This window comes from Montipora capricornis, chromosome 9, assembly GCF_036669925.1.
Source record: "Montipora capricornis isolate CH-2021 chromosome 9, ASM3666992v2, whole genome shotgun sequence".
Taxonomy (NCBI): domain Eukaryota; kingdom Metazoa; phylum Cnidaria; class Anthozoa; order Scleractinia; family Acroporidae; genus Montipora; species Montipora capricornis.
The window spans coordinates 36,986,809-37,006,808 of NC_090891.1; the positions used below are offsets into that span (position 1 = coordinate 36,986,809).

General features: G+C 41.0%; 4 protein-coding genes across 8 annotated transcripts in view; 3 read left to right on the forward strand and 1 right to left on the reverse strand.

Annotated features, from left to right (window-relative positions):
- The first annotated feature begins 4,039 nt into the window (after positions 1-4,039).
- On the forward strand, positions 4,040-6,376 carry LOC138017901 (uncharacterized). The gene has a single exon (XM_068864906.1). The coding sequence runs from the start codon at positions 4,364-4,366 to the stop codon at positions 5,801-5,803; it is 1,440 nt and encodes a 479-aa protein (XP_068721007.1). The 5' UTR covers positions 4,040-4,363; the 3' UTR covers positions 5,804-6,376.
- A 135-nt stretch (positions 6,377-6,511) lies between these two features.
- Positions 6,512-11,028, forward strand: LOC138017900 (uncharacterized). Its single transcript, XM_068864905.1, has 2 exons — positions 6,512-7,650; positions 7,988-11,028. Exon 2 carries the CDS (start codon positions 8,143-8,145, stop codon positions 9,913-9,915), a length of 1,773 nt encoding a protein of 590 aa, XP_068721006.1. The 5' UTR covers positions 6,512-7,650; positions 7,988-8,142; the 3' UTR covers positions 9,916-11,028.
- A 465-nt stretch (positions 11,029-11,493) lies between these two features.
- Positions 11,494-13,374, forward strand: LOC138017902 (uncharacterized). Its single transcript, XM_068864907.1, has one exon. It carries the CDS (start codon positions 11,827-11,829, stop codon positions 13,036-13,038), a length of 1,212 nt encoding a protein of 403 aa, XP_068721008.1. The 5' UTR covers positions 11,494-11,826; the 3' UTR covers positions 13,039-13,374.
- A 511-nt stretch (positions 13,375-13,885) lies between these two features.
- Positions 13,886-20,000, reverse strand: part of LOC138017903 (putative beta-lactamase-like 1) — a 24,949-nt gene continuing 18,834 nt past the window's right edge. For all 5 annotated transcript variants that reach the window (XM_068864910.1, XM_068864911.1, XM_068864909.1 and 2 more), the window contains 2 exons: positions 19,097-19,206; positions 13,886-16,840 (listed from right to left, as the gene is read on the reverse strand). In XM_068864910.1, coding sequence (XP_068721011.1) covers positions 16,466-16,840; positions 19,097-19,206 — 485 coding nt within the window. In that variant the 3' untranslated portion in view covers positions 13,886-16,465. The remainder of the gene's footprint in view (positions 16,841-19,096; positions 19,207-20,000) is intronic.

Sequence of the window (20,000 nt, forward strand, 5' to 3'; positions counted from 1 at the left end):
GGAAAGGACAGTGCGCTGAAAACTTTAGAGACCGATCTGCAGGCATCTTACTACATGTGGGCTAATCGAATGAGAGCAGTTATATGCAAAGTTACCCCGAAAAAAGGGTCCATAGGTTTGACAAACCGTCCATTTTGAGATGGTACCATTAATGAAGGAAAGAGATCCTGAATGCAAGGCATGCCAAGAGTTAAACGTTAGCGACGAGAATGCTGACTTTTTTGCTGGAAAGTAGTGTCACCTTTTCACTTAATTTTGAGCAAATAAGTCGGTTTCAAATTGATGGACAGTCATATCGTTAATGATCATTTCCAACTTTCCTTTTTAATTTCCTTACTTTATTCCACCCCTGACAGAAGAGACCTGTTCAGTTTATTGATAATTATTCATTGCTAGTTAACCGGCTTCAGTAAAAAAGTGTACGACTTTACTGACCGGAAATGTAAACGTAATTCTATCTTCAGGTGTGTAAGCGTGCACTCTATTTACAAACTCTTGAAGTATAACCGTGAATTACTAACGCATCGGTGTATGCCCAGTTAGTGTGAATCTCAAATCACTTTGAGCCGCGGCAACATTCATTTGATAGCCTTATGCACAGCAAATGTTACTGTTAATCCTTTTCCTCCTAAAAGCCGTGACACTGTCTCATGCCAGACGAGTTTACCGTCTTTTTGTACCTGTTCTCAATGAAAATCTCAATCCTTGCGAGCGAAAGGGTTTAACTTAAGTTGATTGCACGACTATTACCACCGAACATAAAGATAAACATGGACAACAATTCTTGATTTATCGTGACGGCTTTTCTAATTCTGGCCTAAAGCGATTAGATGTTATCAAGTGGTAAACATTGTATCTCTCTACGAGATTCCTCTTTTATGCATCTTTCATAATTTATATTCGATCGGACCCCATTGTACAATTCCTTCTTGGCTGGATGGGTACGTTTGCAATATTGCGATATTCGATTGCCTCCTGTGCCTTCTTTCTTTATACACTAGCCGTCACGCAGCTTGAGTGTATTTTATGTTAGCAATCATTATTTATTCCTGAAGAGTATACTTTCCAAAGTTACAACCCCAACGTAAGGGTGTTGTGGAAAAAAAAAAGAAGAAGGAAAAAAACTACACTGTTCTCTCTCTTCTTTTTTTCCTCGGAACTTAAAAAAACCCAAGGGCAGTTTCGATGACCTGAAACGCGTCTTTGCACAACATTTTCTCCTTTGCTATGGTTTACGAGTGAAAGTTTTCCCGGAAAATAGCGCATGCGCACTGACTTCTTATTTCAGTTAACTGCCTTTCGTTGCCAAATTTCATCGACCGTGTCTTTACTACTGAGACTGACACTGCTTTGAACTGAGGAAAATAACAATAAGGACCATGGCCGGCAATAGTTTTAAAAACACCCTGCCTTATGAAGCAACTGGTGAACACGATGCCAACCGAGCAGCAAGACAAGAGCGGTTACATTTTGACACAGACACTGGTAGACTGATGGTGGACGCTCGTGACGAAGATCAACAAATTGCATCGAGGAGGTCCGCCGTACCCACCCAGCGTCCTGTGTTGGACCAAATGGCAGCTCAGGGATTCTTTATTCACTGAACTTTTTCAGCTCGTAGCTCAAGCTCTGTTTGAAATGACTGTGTGCATGTTTTGGCGAGTTATTGCGTTACCGTTAACACTTTTATTAGTTATCATGAGATCGTAAGGATAGGACAGTTACATCCGAGCAACAAAATGGAACCGTTTCAACACTGAAAGGACATCATTACAGCTATACAGTATTTGTGATGGACACTGCCTGAAATTTCGTTGTTGTACCAACTCGTGCTCTTTAGTACTCCTTTAGCTATCGTAGTCGAAAAACCAAGGGGACAACATGTAACAGATTAATTTTGTCATCATGTGCCATGTTTTTTTCCCTGATTTGGATGTTTTCTTTATTTCATTGCATCCTTTGGTACACTAACGCAGGTAACGTGAACAAAACCAGGGAATGCGATATTCTACCTTTGAGTTTACATCTATATTTGACAATGACACTTCATTCCTTATGTGTCTAAGATTTGTCTCTTTCCTGCAAACACCATGGAGCCCCACGGGCCGACTTCTTCGATCTTTGTTACACTTCAGTTTTTCGCACAAACTCACTGTTAGCTTTCAACAGGCAAAGAACATAATAGCCTGTGATCTAAATCTCCCATTGAATCAGCACTGATTTGAAATCCAATCCATCCAGTTTCTGTCGTGTTGTTAGGGAATATTATGAGTTGCATAGCTGCCTAACTGCAACTTGAGAATCAACACAGTACCACAACACAAATCTTTCGTTCAGAGTTTAATTAACAATCAGCCTACGTCAATTATTGTAAAGCTAGGGGTGACATTGTTCAGTTCTTGTATTTTCTACAGGCGGTCCATTCATCACAAACATTTTATCCAGTGAGAATAACATGAAAGCTTTCTTCAAAGAGCAAAACTATGATAATAAAATAAGATGCGGCAAAGTTAATATTAAGTTTGTCATATTATGGCATTGCTTATTATTGCAGCCAAATAGGCAGAATGTCTCATGGCTAACAACCTTATTTGACGCAGTTAGTCTTAAAGCTTGCACCGTATACGAAGGGGAAAATACAAGAAGTAAAACCAAGTCAATCAACTGCAAATACATTCCGTACAAATTCAATAGGAGTCCCTCTAATCCCGCAAATCGATTCATTTGAAAAGCTTTAGGAACGACGCACAACAGCCTCCACCGTAGAACGCCATTGAGATGATTTGCGTCCTCGGAAACAGAAGAAGCCTCCAGATCCTTCTTTGTTCATGTCCAACATAATTGCCGTGTCTGAGGGATTCCGAGCTTCTTGTTGAGGTTTCACCGTCAGCTTTCCCGTGTGGGGGTCAAAAAACAGGGCCTCAGAACTGTTTCCTTTCCGTTCAAGATGTTGTTGGATGCGCTGTGGATTCGAAGACGCCATGTGTAGTGTCCAACTCACTTTACAGTGACTTTAGATGTTTTTTCTTGTTTTTCGCCACTGACAAACGAAAAATATCGTCAGAGATCAAAATTCACTCTCGCAGGACTTCCTTGCGCTTGATTCCATTCGATCATCGACCATGAACAACTTTCGCTTTGAAACGTGCATGATTGGCTAAGCAATTTGAAAGGTGACGTCATGCCGTTGGCTTGCTTTTCTTGGAATTAGAAGGGACTTTTTTGATCGCTTTTCACTTTATCAGTTGCGAAACGCATTTGGCAGAGTGCATCAAACAAAGGGATTTTTCCCAGTAAGTTGGGCGATCGAAGTGATAAAACATGATTTGTCATAATTAAGCCCATTGTTTTATTATTGACAAACCATGAGATTTTGACTCTCCACAGCCATGACGTCCCCGATCTGTTTAGATGCATTAGAGAGTATTGATTTCCTGACAAATGGAGCAGACGACACCGTAGCGACAAGATGTGTAATCGATACATAACTAGCATCAAACTAGGTCGTAACCCCAGTTTTCCAGGAATAATGCTGTGGATAGTAAAAACCAGAAGCTGGTTTTTAATAAGCTGTGCTCCATGGTCATACATAGACCATGTAGCGGCTTCCAGAGGCGCCATAGTATGCTTTCGGTTCGACCTTTTCGCTGCGTCGTTGCTGTACTATGCGAAGACGACTAGCGAGACTCATTATTATTTTTAGTAGAATTTTCCCGAATATGTTGGACTACTCTTGAAAAACAATTCTTAGAAAATGCGGAAGACTTCAATTTAACATGCATGTCGATGTATATAAATGACACGTTAAAAAATTAAATAACTAAACGTGTACAATAGTTTTTCCTTTCTAAAATATCGCAATTAGTGAATTGAATAATTTCACCCGCTATTTTTTTCAGTTTCTGTCCAAGGAAATATAGGATTTTCCCTTTGATGTGCTCTGAATAAAGACGTTTTTTTTTTTGCAAACAATTCTTAGAAAACGTGGAAGACTTAAATCCATCACCTTACAAATTGCCAAAATGTTAATTTTCTGTTGCACCAAAACAAAGGCCAACTAAACACAACGCAACGCAAGACTTCGTGGATATTGAGAGGTATTTCTACTCTGTCTTAATTTCCCTCAGAGGCAAACAGCTCTGAAAAACAGTTCTTCTCCGTGGAATTCAAAACTATTAGAAATTTCTCCTTCTGCTTTTATGCATAATTTTGGGACAGTTTTTAGTCACGCAAGACGTGAAACAAGCATCTTTCGATTTCTCCGAAACATGTAACGGTAGCTCCGAAGGCGCCATTTGCTGCAGTGAGGTTGTTAAACTTGTTTCCCGTTTAAACGAATGGCCTTACATTGAAAGATACAGCAATGGCGGATAAGAAAATACCGAGTCCATCTGTTTTCATGTTCAAGGAAGACCAGGAGACAATAAAAGGGCTTGCTGCCGAGAGCGAAGCCGCAAGTGCGGATTTGTTTGGTTTATGGTCAGAGCTTGACAAAGAAGTAGTCATTCACCTCGTAACAAGACATGTAAAAGACGAGCAAACTAAAACGACGCCCAAAGAAGTCAAAGAAACAAGGACAGTTTTAGTCAAAGAATTTGGCTTACATCGTGTCGGGAGATGGGTTGCCAAGCAGAATTCCGCTCAAACGCGTGAAGAAATGGCTGAAATCATGCGCAAGGATAGAGGCTTACTAGCAAGACTGGAGTCGACCCCAGAATACGTGCTACTGGTGACGACAAGCAAGAGCCATTCTGGCAGCACAGGTGGCCTCTGTCCGTATCTCGTCTCGAAAACTGGAATCTCAACAGCGGCTGGAAAAACAAGTTTTCTTAATGGAGAGAATGTTTTTCGAAAGGTGGAAAAGATCCAAAGGTTAACTGGATTCGTCTTTGTTAAACAAGTAAGTGGCACGATGACCGCCGAGGAAAGTAAGGAAACAGCTCGGTTAGCTTCCAATGCCGCCCACACCATGACGAGTAATAATTACTCTGGCGCAGCGGTCAAACAAACTGTCCCCCTCCAACCGAACAGGGAGGTCGAGGAATCCCTAACCCGCGCTCAAACCGATTTACGCGTTTTCATGTATAAAGAAGATATGAAAATGATGGAAGAGCTTGTCCTTCAGTACCCAAATTTCGAGACCGGTGGAGACCTCTTCGGATTGTGGACGTCAGACGGCAAAGCCATGATTCACGTCGTTCTGGGCCCTGGAAGACATTGTCGCCGAACGGATGTGTCCTTCAACCAGGATATACCTTACCTTCAAGAGAACGGTGAGCTTCTGACAGAACGCTATATGCTGTGCCACATTGGTGAATGGCACTCACACCATCAGCTGCGCTTGTCCGAGCCAAGTATAGGCGATAACTCCACAGTCATAAGGAATTATCCTGCAGGTGCCCAAGGATTCATTTTGATTATTGCCAATATCGTCTCACCTGACAAGGTGACGCTGTCGCCTTATCTCTATACCCGACTATCTCGGTCAAAGTATGATCAAACGGGGCAGATCATTCCTGTTTCAGGGAGAAACCAGTTTAAGCAGATCCGTGTCATTTCGGACGTAATGGAAAAGGGCAAGGAGACAGACATGCACGTCCAGCGCAACAACGCCGCCTTACATCAACAGTTTTTGGCTTATCGCATGATCAAGAGGCATTCTCCTCACGATGCTTCAGTGACCGTTAGAAAACGGAATGAACCTTCAGAAGAACCCATGGAGATTGATTATAATCACGATTATAATCAAGGATATAAGCGTGGTGTTGTTGCAGAGACAAGGAAGAAGTTCCAAAGCAAATGAAAAAAATTAGTCGTACTGTCCGAGTTACCCCAGTGTACTACTAACCACAGAAAATTGATTTTTCAGAAAACAAGAAATCCGTTACTTGTACGATCAATAAGCGAAAAAAGGGTTGACAAATGCACTTGCCCCTACTTACCCTTTTTAGGACTCTCCGACGAATTGCCCCCCCCCCCCCTCCCTCCCCCCTCCTCACCCTTTAACTCTCTCCATCCAATCCTCACCCCCACCCGAACAATGTTCCATTGTTATTTATCGTCAAGACTTACTTCTTTTTTACTTTTCTTTTTAACGTTTTCGTAACAAGGAACTCAAGGAATTAGAGTTGATGCCTTCTCAACATATACCGTAAATAATGCTATTGTATAGTGCTTGTTCTAGGTTTGGTTCGCCATTAATTAGCTTACTCACTCACTCACTACTTTCATCAGTTGAGGTTTCCTCGCCAACTCAGAGTGTGTTATCTCCTTCTAACTCCGATTTTATTTGTTTTCCTTTTTACGGTATTACTTCTTAATGACAAATACAATAATATAAGTAAACCAAATAAATAAATAGAATTCTGGAACAACCGAAGTCTTGAAGTAGCATCTGTGATTTTTTTTAAGGTGGCTCTAAGTGTGCTGAAAATATATTTTTTTAAACTTTGCAGAGAGTTTCATTTTGGCCTCCTGATCACTTTCCAGCAATAAAAAGTAGGGGTAACCCTGTTTCTTTTTTAGATATGAGTAACTGAAGCCAAAATATAGGGTTTTTTCTGCTGGGCTTTCCCGTTGCCAAGGTAACTTATTACCGCAGAATAATGACCGCTTTTTGTTCAGCAATAATCGGTGTTTCATATGGCACTATAACATTGCTGCTTCGTGATACAGTGTGTAGTGCCAATCTTTCTAAAGAGAGTGTCTATCATTGAAGTGTTGAAACTCTTTAGAGCCACCTTAAGAGCGGGCTCATTGTTTGCTATTAATATGCTGTCTGGTCCAACGTCTGTTCTTGTCTGTCGACGCAAAATCACCGCGAACACCCGGCGCTACAGTAACAACTGGAGTGACAGGGTCGTTCTGTTAAACTTCCGGTACGCTCTAAAGCAAAACAGAACTTGGCTTGCACATTAAATCTTCAAAAAGGCATGCCAACAATATAAAGACCTAAATGCTCTAAAATAATTTTGGTTTCCAGTGAAAAGGCTAACAATCGTTGCGGGATTTAAAAAGAGCATTCTACTCGCAATCAAGTGAAGGTTAAGGCACAAAACCACTTTAGAGCTCGTGACATTGAGGTGCTCGCTTCAGTAACGCTTTCCTAAACACTCTGGAAGGAGATCGGAAGCGTCGTATGAAACAAACTATTCACAACATGCATTTTCTCTCAGTCCAAAATACTTGCCTTGGACATTGTGGTGGGATCCAGATGGTTAGACCGTTAGATTTGTATCCTGTTGCCCCAGGCTACACTTCCGCTTTGACCAATCGCTGGATCTGTGTTTGGAAGATTCGACTTTAACTTTACCCCCAATAATAAATATCCAGCTGGTTGCGCCGTTTCAGTTCGGATTCCTAACCATTGGTGAAGCCCAAGCCGACTGGCTAATCTGCTTTCATATAGCAGCATCTAACATCAATATTTGTGACTATTTATGAAATTGCATTTTGAAATTTGAGGCTCATGCCATTGCAGAACTAACTGACCAGCGAGACACTTCGTCAATTCAGAAACTAGATAAACAATCGAACCCCTAGGATTTCTTGAGGCTCGATGGTGTTACGGAGGTCGTCGGTTGGAAGCCAGTAATATGCTGGTTTCGCCCGTTGCCAAGCAACTAGCGTATTAACCATTGGTTTTGTAAGGTAATGAGTGACCAGAAATGTAGGTCGATCTTCGTTAAATGTATTTAATATTCCGTCAGTTTCTCGCTGGAATCATGAACAAGTAAATCATCATCAGTATCATCTGTTGTCATCACGCTAATAACCGCATAGGGCCATAAGCAATTGAGTGCCACTCCCAAGCATACCCATTTCATTTCATCTCAGAAAGGCTAACAATCGTTGCACCCCCACACATGTTCGTTTTTTACGATTTTTCACTGTCCTTTTTCACCCCTTACTCTCTCTTTTTCAAGAGATTTGGTTAATGTTCAGTAATAGACGATATTGCTAACTCATTTTCCTTTTCCTCATTTAGGAGTTCATCGAAAATCAATGAGGAAGCCAACCGATAACAGCTTCCGCTTTTTCTTGGAAATTAATAACTACGTTGCGCATGATTGAACTCTGCTCCTAAATATGAGCAAAGAGGAACAGTTGTAACGAGAACCGCGACTTTTTGTCACTTCAGCAATGGACATATTAAGGGAAACCGGGCCAAAGGCCTTCATTTTCGAAAAGGACTTCAAAAGACTATTCAATCGCAAAGAAATTCGAGAAGAACGTGGAAATCTGTTTGGTTTGTGGACGACCGAAGGCGAGCCTGTTATTCACATCATAGCCGGACCGGACTGTTGTCTTCGTGAGATGGATCCTGCCTTAAGTCTCGAGGACTTTTCCGCCACTAGTTTCCCTCTCGATCACATAGGTAATTGGAGGTATTGGGACTCTGAAGACGTAGAACCTTGCCTCCATAGCAGGAGGCTTGACCGTTTTGTGGATATTATTTTTGGCTCGGAACCGACCATGCGCTCCGTGGGAATTGTTGAGATCGTTTGTCTTCCAAACAGCAGCCCACTCGGGGATATAAAACCTATCAAAGAGATTGCAAGGAAATATCAAAAGGAGTTAATTAATGCGCCAAAATGCGTTCAAAACGAAAATGCTCTTGAGCACAGCAACAAGAATATGTTGACAGAAAGCGATACAATGAGATCTTATATCTTCCAAGAGGACCGTGACATACTTGTTTACAAGCGAACGCAAGCGAGGGAGGGAAATCTGTTTGGTTTGTGGACAAGCGATGGCGAGGCTGTTATTCATGTCATCTGTGGACCGAACTGTTGTCCTCTGCCGGAGAGCAATGAACTGGGCATCTCAGGCAAACATGACTCTTTAGAACATATTGGTAACTGGCGTTACAGTCACGTTTCTTCACCACGTTACCAATGGCGCCCAGGCCAACTTGACCCTAGTTGGTGCATTCATAAAAATAAAGCGACGTTTTTTGACTTGGTCGTTTCAAATTCAGCGCCATCCTTCACAGTTTTGTCAAAAGATGGCAAGAAGAGCAAAATCAAGATTCTTAGCGACAGCAGCCCATTCAAAGACGTTCAAGTCTTCAAGGCTATAGCAATCAAAGGCAAGGGAGATGATTTTGATCATCCCTATCTACTAAGAAGCATAAAAGCTCTTTCACTTGAGGAATTTCCGCCTGTGCCAGGAAAGGAAGTCTCGTGTTCTTTCGATGTACAGGACGAGGTAGGATCAAGTCGATCATATGTCACCAGTGAAAAATTGCCCCAGGTAGCCTCGAAATTCCTGGATTCCCAAGGATATCAAAGTCAATTCACTGTCAACCGACAGGATTTCAAGGTCTTCATGTTCGAAGAAGACTATGAGATGGTAGCAAAGCACGTTCTCAAGTATCCCAATCTAGAAACTGGAGGGGACCTCTTTGGCCTGTGGACCACCGAAGGCAACGCAGTGCTCCACGTTGTACTGGGTCCAGGGCAAAATTGTCGACGAACTGGAGTTTCCTTTTTTCAAGATGTCCCTTATCTGAAGCAAAACGGTGAGCTGCTCACGCAAGACTACATGTTGTGCCACATCGGAGAGTGGCACTCCCACCATCAGCTGAGTCTCTTCAGGCCCAGTGGAGGTGATTCAACGACTGTCATAAGGAACTATCCTCGTGGACTCTGTGGTTTCCTTTTGATTATAGCCAATATTTTGCCATCTCACCAAGTGCAATTGTCTCCTTACCTTTATACTCAGTCTTCGAGGTACGATTTTGATCAAAAGGGAACCATCGTAAAACTCCGTGCTCCAACTCCTTTCAAGACCATTTGGAGAATAAAGAATTGCATGGAGAATGGAAAGAAACCAGTGCTTATTGGCATTGTGCGTCCGATCATGATCCAGACGGTTGGATACGCAGCAGCCATGAAACAAGCCGATGCCTGAGCCAAACTGAAAAGAGAATGATGCGATCATTCCGTGATCCCGTAACATACAGACGACAGCAACCATATCACAAAAGACGTTGGGCCCAAGATCGAAAACAGGTGTATGGAATGCTAACTCCACGTTATCCCAACTTTGGGTCCACATCCCGCTTTACCGGAGCAAGGCAGCCCATCAAACGTAGGTCGATGAAAGCCAGAGAGAATAGAAACTCTATCCCTGAAAACCGCCCTCTTTGGAGACATTAACCTTAGGGATATGAAACTCAGCACCGGTGCACATATACTATCATCAAAGCCATCAAGTTCTAGATGTTCTAACGGAGATGCAACTGCTGTGCATCGAGGAAAATTGATTTCGGATGTGAAGATCGCTAGTCTTGTTTGCATGGATGTTATAAGTTAGATAATATCAACATAAAAGCGGCTAAATTAATTGTTTTATCATAGCCATCTCCTCTCTTGACAGGTGAATCATACCAACTGACTAAGTTGCACGTTCCCAGATTGCTGCACTGTTACTGATCAGAATGTATATACTTCACTCCGGTCGCTACTTATATATGCAGTTTATAGTTCTTTTTTTCATTTTCCTTCACGTGGTGTAATGGATTGTGGATCATTTTCTTTTTCAAATGACAATGTTTATCTAGATTTAGTTATAATTTCCGGCTCACGATTTACAAATCTGTTGGTAAGACTATGATAACAAATGGAACCACTTGTATCAATCCAATTCAGTGATGATTTGTCAGTTCTACTATGTAAGTCAGTCGCAAAGTTTTAGAAGCTTATACTGGCGAGCAGGAATGATAATCAATCGTTAGAAAAATCTAAAAATTGATCTTCCGATAGAAAATAGCAGATTAAAGGAAAACTATCATGAAAGCCGGTCTATTTAGGAACTCCAAGTATAAAGTTACAGGTTTTGCCAGGAGGGTACGTTTGAAAGTAGTTACCCATTTATTCCCAAAGAGGAACAAGCCCATTAATTAGCTACGTGTTTTTAGTATTAGTAGATCATTTCCGCTTTAGTAATACAAAAGAGGATCGATTTGCAAAACATTTTCAGTATTGTGTGATTTGATTAAAAAGTCAATTTGTCTTACTGCGAGATTTCTTTGTCCCGAGTAATTCAGTCTAACTGCAATTCTTTTATTTTTGATAAACGGTTCTTTTGGGGAAAATAAGGAGGATATTCAATCTTACGTTCCCGTAGACATGCACAAAAGCAGAGTTGGAGAAAGGTTACTCCACAATCTCTAACAATGCCTTGGATTCTCATTTGCACATTTCAAATGCAATGCAAGAGAGCTAGTTACTTTATCAGGGAATCCTAATTTTCACCTTTTCTAACAATCTTAGCTTTGAACACGGTTCAAATTTCATGAATAACAATCTTGATATTTATCTTTCACACACCACAAGATTTCAGTGTTACGTACTGTTGTCATTGGTGATTTCCCAGAATCAGTGAATCAAGCTCGTCAAGATGAAGGTATAAATAAGCAAGTGACCTTTGACTCAAAACATCAGAGGCACGACAACATTTCTGGGAAAAGCCGGAACACATTACAAACACAACGACTTTACATTTTCTTTTGTTTGCATACCAAACTAAGGCACGACTAGGGAAATTATACCCACAATTAAAAACCTGAAAGAAGGATATTGATGTGGACGGCCGCTTAAGTTCCAGAACATCCTTTGCAAAGAATTTCCAACGAAAGAAAAGAAGGAATGAGAAATATCGACGCTCTCCGGAACGCCAATAAACAAACTTATTTCTGGGAAATTGTCTGACCGGTGGCGCATGAGTGATAATTTATTGAAAGAAAACGAAAAGCTATTTTCATGACGACATTCTATTTAAGTTGACTTTCTAAAACGCATTGAAGATAGAATTTTGGAGATGGCACGCGCATTGGCAGCCGTTGGAAATTTTATCACTGGCTCTCACGACGGAAAAAGTTTAAACGTTCACATGTTCCAGGAGGACATTGATCGAATGAAGAGCTGGGTTCGGCTTCACCCAAAGAGGGAAACAGGCGGAAATTTATTTGGTTTGTGGACTGCAAACGAAGAACCCGTCGTCCACATTGTTCTTGGACCTGCCGAAGGCTGCAAAAGAACGGAAGTTTCTTTCTTTCAAAGCGTTCCTTACCTCGAACGTGTTGGAAAAGTCCTTGCAAACGGGTATTTGCTTTGTCATATTGGAGAGTGGCACTCCCATCACCAACTGAGGCTCTCGGAACCCAGTAGCGGTGATTCATCAACCGTGATTCGCAATTTTCCTAGGGGCACCTGTGGCTTCCTTCTCATAATTGCCAACATCGTGAAAAGTGGCAGAACAGAGTTTGACGTTACTCTATCGCCCTATCTTTACAGAGAGGGCCGCCAAAGCTATCTGAAAGGTAAAATTTACGAGATCCCTCGGCACTCACCATTTCGAGCAGTGGGTAGAATCTCTAACGAAATACAGCAGGGAGAGGAGAAGGAACGAGACGAATACATGGTCTACATGTTTGAGCAGGATCAGAACATGATTAAAGAACAGCTCCGCGAACTTTCTGGTGGTGAACATACTTTTGTGGGAGATTTGTTCGGTTTGTGGACAACTGCAAAAGAGCCAGTTATACACTTGGTTCTCAAACCGAGTGATACCCAGAAGGAACCCGTCCGAGAAGAAAATAGACAAGGCCAAGAAGCCCTCTCCTTAGAGTACCCCTCCCTGCAAAAAGTCGGGAGATATGCTCTTCATTGCCTTCAACATCCTCTAGAAAATGCCCACGAAGTAACACAAGAGGAGGCCACCAGCATCTGTCACGCTTTTCCTTCTGGCGGTGTCTTTGTTGTGGCTCATGCTGTTACGGTGAATGAGGATAAAACTTGTGATGAAATTGGTCTGGCTGCCTATGTTTATTTTGGAAATCCGAATGAATGTCGCACACCCGAAATATTCACCATTCGTGGACCAAAGCTCTTCTTTGAAAATTCTCCACCGAACGGTAAAGACTATGAAGAAAATGGGGTACAACATGAAAATGAAAAATTGCTAATTGATTTCGACACTGAGAGTCGACCGGAAAGTCCAAACTTTGCACAATTCGATACGCGAGTATAAGATGTCTTGTTATCACATACCTTCTGGCTCCTTTTCTGAGAAACTAGAATCCAAACAAAGAAGTAGAGAATAGTCACAGATCGGAACTGAATGGGACTGAATGTTAGTGTTATCTATTAATAGCATTTGGAAACAAACGATACTGAAGTACCGAGTTCACATTATTTTGTGCCAGTCATTACAAATACGGCAGAGCCTTAGCCGAGCTATTATGTCAGTAGATTTTAATTGAATTGTCCAGTGACAGAGTTCGCAATCGAGGAAATTGTAATTTTTGTGATTAGGAGATAAACGGTACCTCTTTCTCAGAAATAAATAAAGCTTCGCAGTATAAAATATGAGAGAGGAATGAATTATTAAATTTCTTTTTCCCCATGTTTTTATCATTACTCCGTCATTGTCTTGCTTTCCTCGATAAAACAATTGTTCATAATCCCCTTTTTTCTCCGTTTAGCGACGTCCGACCGACCCAAAGGTTTGGCTTTTTTTTTTTTTTTTTTTTGGGGGGGGGGGGGGGGGGGGGCCCCGCCTCACATCTTGCGGTTTCCCTGGCTCTACAGCTATTATGCTGGGGTACCAGGCCTCCGATTCCAAGACTGCTATGTGACTGTTTTTTTGGTCAATCCGACCGACCGACCGACCCAATATCAGAAAAGTGGATGGCCTAAGGGTTTTAAAAAATTATTTACGAGTAAGAAAAATATACCGATATACCGAGGGCAGTTCCTGCGAACTTGAAATGCGTCCTTGCATAAAGTCACCCCATGTAAATTATTTGCCTTTGTTTACACACGTGATAGCTTTTCTTTGGAAAGTACGCCTGTGCAATGACTTTTACTTTCAGTTATTTTGTCGTTGTTGAGATCACGAGCCGAACTATATCTGTCCGTTTTTCTGCGTTGAACTAGGCTATAACTCCCCCACTGTAACAGCTTGAAGTAGAGGACAACACTAAAGAACCATGGGCGACAAGAGTTTAAAAAACACATTGCCTTATGATACCGGCTATGGTGGCGGATCGACGAAGGATGGGCAAGCCACTGGCGAACACAACACTAGCCGAGCAGAAGGAGCAAGACAAGAGCGGCTAAATTTTGATGCAGACACCGGGAAACTGGTGGTACACGACGAAGATCAACAAATTGAATCGTGGAGGTCTGCAGCGACCGAGCGACCTGTCTTGGATAAAATGGCGGCCGAGGGATTTTTCTTTCATTAACGTTTTTCGTCAACTTGAAGCTCAAGATTAGAGAGACTACATGTATGTTTAACCGATTGTATGGCGTTACATAAACATTTATGCTTTGTAAATCACAAGATTTGAGGAACTGGGGAACCGTTTGAACGAAAGCACGACTCTCTTTTAGAGCGATAATGATAGGGCTTCACATTTTGAACTCCTTGTTGTATTAAAGCAGATAAAGCTTGCGTCACGCTAATGTTTGATGATTCTTTATTTTTTCCCTTGAACTGGTTAATACGCTCATTCAGTTTTACAATGCGAGGTTAGAAGCTGACGTTCGGTTTCTGGTAACCTCTGTTTGCTTCCACGCGGCATCTTTCAGTCTGACGTCCTAGTTACAACCTAGCTGCAATCCGTTTCTTCGTTATGAAATTAACGAAATGCTCAATTACATTGTAGTCGGAAGTTCCTGCCAAGTTGCCTGGGTAATGCTAGCTAGCCCTGAGTTATTAGTTGTGATTCATATAGGGCAAAACTGTTGTTTTTAGGTAACCGGATTTGCCACTTTTCTGGGTCGAATGGACCTTATCAAACATGTAAAAAGGTATTTTAGCTTCTCGGATTTGTCCAAGCCCTTTTTTAAAAAAATATTTCTATTATTCGAAGGGCGTTGTGCAGTTTAATTATGCAGTTCCATCGAAAATGAAAGCGGCAAAAATGTCAAACCCAAGGGTATTCAAGGTCCATTGTCATTTTCCGAGAAAACGGTTTTCCTTTGCGCAATTATAATTAAACATCATGTCAAACTGAGAAAGAGAAATTGTTTACTGAGATCAGTGATGTTCCTAGAAAAAACGGAAGACTAATATTGAAAGGACTTGATGAAATACGTGGGTATTTCCACGAAATCATGAAGGTAAAGATATTGTTATGTGAGAAAAACACCACATAGTTCCTATTTCTTGTGTTTATCTTTTGTCTTGGCTGTAGAGCATACGTGTTTTTTTCGTCGTAAAGACCGCCATTTTGATCGTTTGTGAGAAGCCGCCATTTTGAAAGCCATGATGGCATAGAATCGAAAGCCTCTCCCCACCCCATCAGTCAATTTTAGCACACCCCCTCTCAAACCCATATTTTGTCGAAGATTTGGATCACACAATCGAACGCGACGAACGCTGCCATGGACTTAAGAGGTCCGCAGAATTCGAGAAAACTGAACAGCCATTCTTCCCCAAAGAACCTTTTGAACGCTTCTTGCTCAAGATACTCGGCATCATTTGTTGCTGTGCGCTGAAAAGTTATCTTATCAAATATTCATGAACAATAAATTGGCAGATTTGTTTTAATCACTATTTGCAACTGTTTTGTTTTTACAAAGCTTCAATTAAATATTTTCTTTGATAAATTATTCTGGCTCTGGCATTTTAATTAGTGGTAAAAATTTATCACAGCAATTAAGAACGATGAATGATTCTGCAGAGTGTTAAAAAGTATGTTTAAAATTTTTAACTTCTATATATATAACGCAAGTGACATTCTCTTTTTACGTTTTTATGTAGCTAAAGATATTTTAAGTATAAATTTTATCTTAAATTTAAGATTGCAATTATAGCAATCACGTTGGTTAAGGAGACCTCATCTCAAGTGACTTCAACGGGGGCTTGAGGAGGTGCCATTTTATTGCTCCAGCTGCCTCGCCCTATTGTCCTATGGACCTTAATTTCAGTCTTTTGAGGAAAAGGGCCAGGAACTTCACGAACGCCTTATCCCGGGGCCCCTTTGTCTCTCTTCAACACCAAGAACAACCACCACTGAGTTTAAAGAAGTCCGACGATGGCAGTTCGCTTTCTCAATCACACTTCACTGCCTGAGCGAATTTAACCCATTCCCCTTAATCGCATGATAAAAGCAACTAAAGAAGTTAAGAGACAAATTGAAAGAAACATCCATACGTACAAAGATTAGGAGTGCGTTTGGGTTATAAGTGTACGACACATTTAGGCACTGCCAGTGATGGCACGGTAGTTATCAATAGGCTGATTTAGCAACAGAACGGGAACGGCAGTGGCGACGGCGCGCGCAGAAAAAACACCAATAAGAATTCAGAATAGAATAGACTCCACTCTTTTCTTCTCAATTCTAAATTCTGATTGGTAGTTTTGCTGCGCGCGACGTCGCCATTGACGTTCCCGTTCTGTTGCTAAATCAGCTTAATAACTACCGTAAAACGCACTCAAATCCCAATCATAGCAGACCAGAAGGAGGCAAATCCATATTTGAAGATTGCGTTGGAATCACAGTCTTCGGTAAAGTTCTTTTGAATATATAGGGACCAAACTTTAATCCGAGGCTCTTCCCAGACGTAGCAGGCGGATCAAATGTGACGCGTTCGCGATCCTGTCCCAAACCGTAGACGCCGCATTGCAATCCAGGTCTATAAATAACTTTAAACTCTCGCTCTTTTACCGGTTTGAGATACGACCAGCCGAGGGAGCCTGGGGTCTGTGTGAAGAGTAAAAGTCCGTCGTTCTCGGTTATGTTGACGATAACTTCCGGAATCCACCGAGAGACGATGACGTACTCTCCGAGATACTTTTGTTTGTCCGGGACGGTCTCGACCTAATGAGAGGAAAACAAGAAAATACAAGCAAGTCAACGATCATAAGGCTGAAAGACAAGTGTAGCCTTTTTTATGATAAAGATGATGAAGGCGATAATAATGATGATGACGATGATTGAAGGTTCCAAGTGAACACTTCGCCTTGATTATTTCAAAAACTAACACGCAGTTAAACGATATCATTTACCTTGCTGAAGAAGTCAGGCCGTGCCTGACGAAATATTGGCAAATCAAAAATAGAAATATATATATATATATATATATCTTCACAGCCGTACAACCAGCCTTGCATTATTATTTTGTTTTCAGTCTTACAAATTATTATTTGCTAGTTAGATCTCCCAAGATCCGGAACTTGCAAAAAAAAAAAAACCTAAAATAGTAATAAGGCCGGGCTTGTTTTTCTTGTATGCAAATATCTCAACTCACATTGGACGCCCGAGGGACACGCTTTTTGTGGAATGTGTTTGAAGCCGTTCAAAACCTCGCTGCCCGTGTTTTATCAGGTCTAAAAACACTTGGCTACGCCTCGTGCTCGTGACCTACCGTTCATATTTTTTTGTTGGAAATTTCCCTAAATCTGGTAGAATACATCGAAAAAGGGCTTTTTTTTTAGTTTACAGAAAATTGTACTAGACAACTTTCCCCGAAACTTTTTTATTTGAAGTGCCATCGTGAAAGATACGTGCATGCCAAAAATCAAGATAGGTCAGAGATTAAAATTTCGAGATAAAGACAAATTTTTCCGCGGGTTTCATTTCCGGTTCGAGCGATTTCAGGCCGTTTTCACTTAAGCCCCGTTCAAACGGTCGTGATAGTTGATGATAGTTGATGATAGTTTCAACTATCATTCACTATCATTGACTATCATGTTTGCGATCAAACGGTCCATGATAGTTCATGATAGTTGACGAAATCGCGCAATGTGCTCGGTCAAACGGAAAAAACTATCATGAACTATCATGTCGAATTTAAACATGTCCAAACTGCATGATAGTTGATGATAGTTGATGATAGTGAATGATAGTTCGTGTTCAAACGTGCGTGATAGTTGAAACTATCATCAACTATCATCAACTATCATGACCGTTTGAACGGGCCTTTACGGTGTGTTGCGGGCGCTACTTTTGATAGAAATTTGATTCAATCAGTTGACGCGTGTTCCTCAGTTATGGCGTGTGTAGGTTACGCGCAGCTAAAAACCCTTTCGAGATCACTTTGATAAGTGATCTTACTGTTTTCATCTGTTAGTAAGAACCCGCTAATTTCTTGAAAGTAGCCATGTATTCCTTTATTTTCTTCAATTTTTGCTTTTTGCAGGGCGTCTATTTCGTTATGTATTTCTGTCGTTTGTTTTTCGTTCATTTATTGCGTACGTCGATCATGGATTTCTATCGTATTTCAAAAACATAGTTGTACGTCCCCATTTCTCATTACCAACCTGACGTTTTGGAGACTACGGTGTTTATTAAGGACGTTCGCGCCCAAAATGTTCCCACGTACAGATTTTTTTTTAACTTGCCACGCAGAAAGGTAATGATCTACTTTTGCCAAAAAGGCAAAAAAAATGGGGGGTCACCGTGCTCGTTTTCGAGATCATGAGGTGCACTTTTAGAAGCTTGCGTTATTTTAATACGATCTTAGCTTACAACTGTCAGCAGTAAAAAAGCTACATTAGTGAAATTTAGATCAGGTAAACGTACTCAATTCAACACAACTAATATAACTAAATAAACTTTTGCAGCTGATGTCTTTTTCTGAGGTGAAATAGACCTTTAAAAACGATACATATTATTAGTCTAAGAAAGTAAACTTCGGTCGCACGAGGTCATAAAAGGCGAAATTTTTGTAACTCCTTACGTACAGATTTATTTATTTTTTTTTTTTATTGTTGTTATTTTTTTAAATGGACAAAATAAGGAATGGAAGTGATCTACAGAAAGAAAAATGGAGGTCACCGAGCATTCAAGAGAGTAAAATCGCTGCGAAGTTCTCAAAGCGATTGTCTATTCACACTGTCACGTCATTGCGTGACATTTCCGAGAAGACCTGGGTCCACAGATATCCCATGATACCACACGCTTTCACGTTCCATTCTTTTGGAAAATGTTTGCGCCTTTAGCATCGTGTTTACCTTCGTGGTCTGCGATGAATGACGTGTGCGTGAAATGCGCAAACAAATGCGCAGTGCCAATGGGCGCGAACTAAGGGTGCCTACTATCAACTCAATTTTGGAATCTTTCATAAGAGCATACCTGAAGTTGTTGGCGTAATAATACTGCATCCATCACTTCAGAAAGTGTCTTTACAATAGAATGAGCAGCTTGTCCCCCAAACTCACGACCACTGACAAGCACAATCGCCCCTAAAGAAAAATCAGACAAAAAAAGGACTTGGAACTTCATGAAATTGAGGGATGGAAGTGATTCCATGCCTTGCTTCGTACGAAATGTCGGATAATTTCATCATCACATGCACAAAGATCCAGAGGAAGGTGTATGAAGTAACTATTTTTGGGTTGGGGTAAATGTTGTGGTTTGTCTTTACTTGACGAGCAGACTTTAGAGGACTCTTCGTCAATTTTCTGTATTCCTAGACGCTAGTGATATTGAAGTTGAGGAAAAGAGAAAGGGTATACTTTGTGTCGCATATTCAAATTACATGCTTTCAACTACTTTTAAAAAACTCATTAATGATTCATGAGCCTAAAAGCCTATCAAAACACCGATAAAACGTCACGTGTATGAGCTTTATATCCTGATAAAACACTGCTCGTTAGTATTCTTTATATAAAAAATACTAATAAGGAATAGCTTGTTTTTCTTGTATGCTAATATTCTCCTCTCACGATTGTTATGAGTCCAGAGCAGAGGGACACGCTCTTTGAGGAATGTTTTTTAAGCCGTTCAAAAATCTCGCAGCACGTGTTTTATCGGGCGTAAAAACACTCGGCTACGCCTCGTGTTTTTAAACCCCGATAAAACACTGCTGCTCGTTTTTTAAACATTACGTATTTCTGGACATATCTTGTTGGATTCCTTTAAAAAAAATGGGGTTTTAGTGAACTCAGGCGCAGATTTCCGAACAATAGAGCAGGTAAACAAACATACTTAATTGACCAATACCCAAGGGACTCTTCAGGGCCAATGAAACACGATC

Bases quoted from the DNA above. Each gene is read 5' to 3' on its own strand.
- LOC138017901 (XM_068864906.1), top strand. From the start codon at position 4,364: ATGGCGGATAAGAAAATACCGAGTCCATCTGTTTTCATGTTCAAGGAA.
- LOC138017900 (XM_068864905.1), top strand. From the start codon at position 8,143: ATGGACATATTAAGGGAAACCGGGCCAAAGGCCTTCATTTTCGAAAAG.
- LOC138017902 (XM_068864907.1), top strand. From the start codon at position 11,827: ATGGCACGCGCATTGGCAGCCGTTGGAAATTTTATCACTGGCTCTCAC.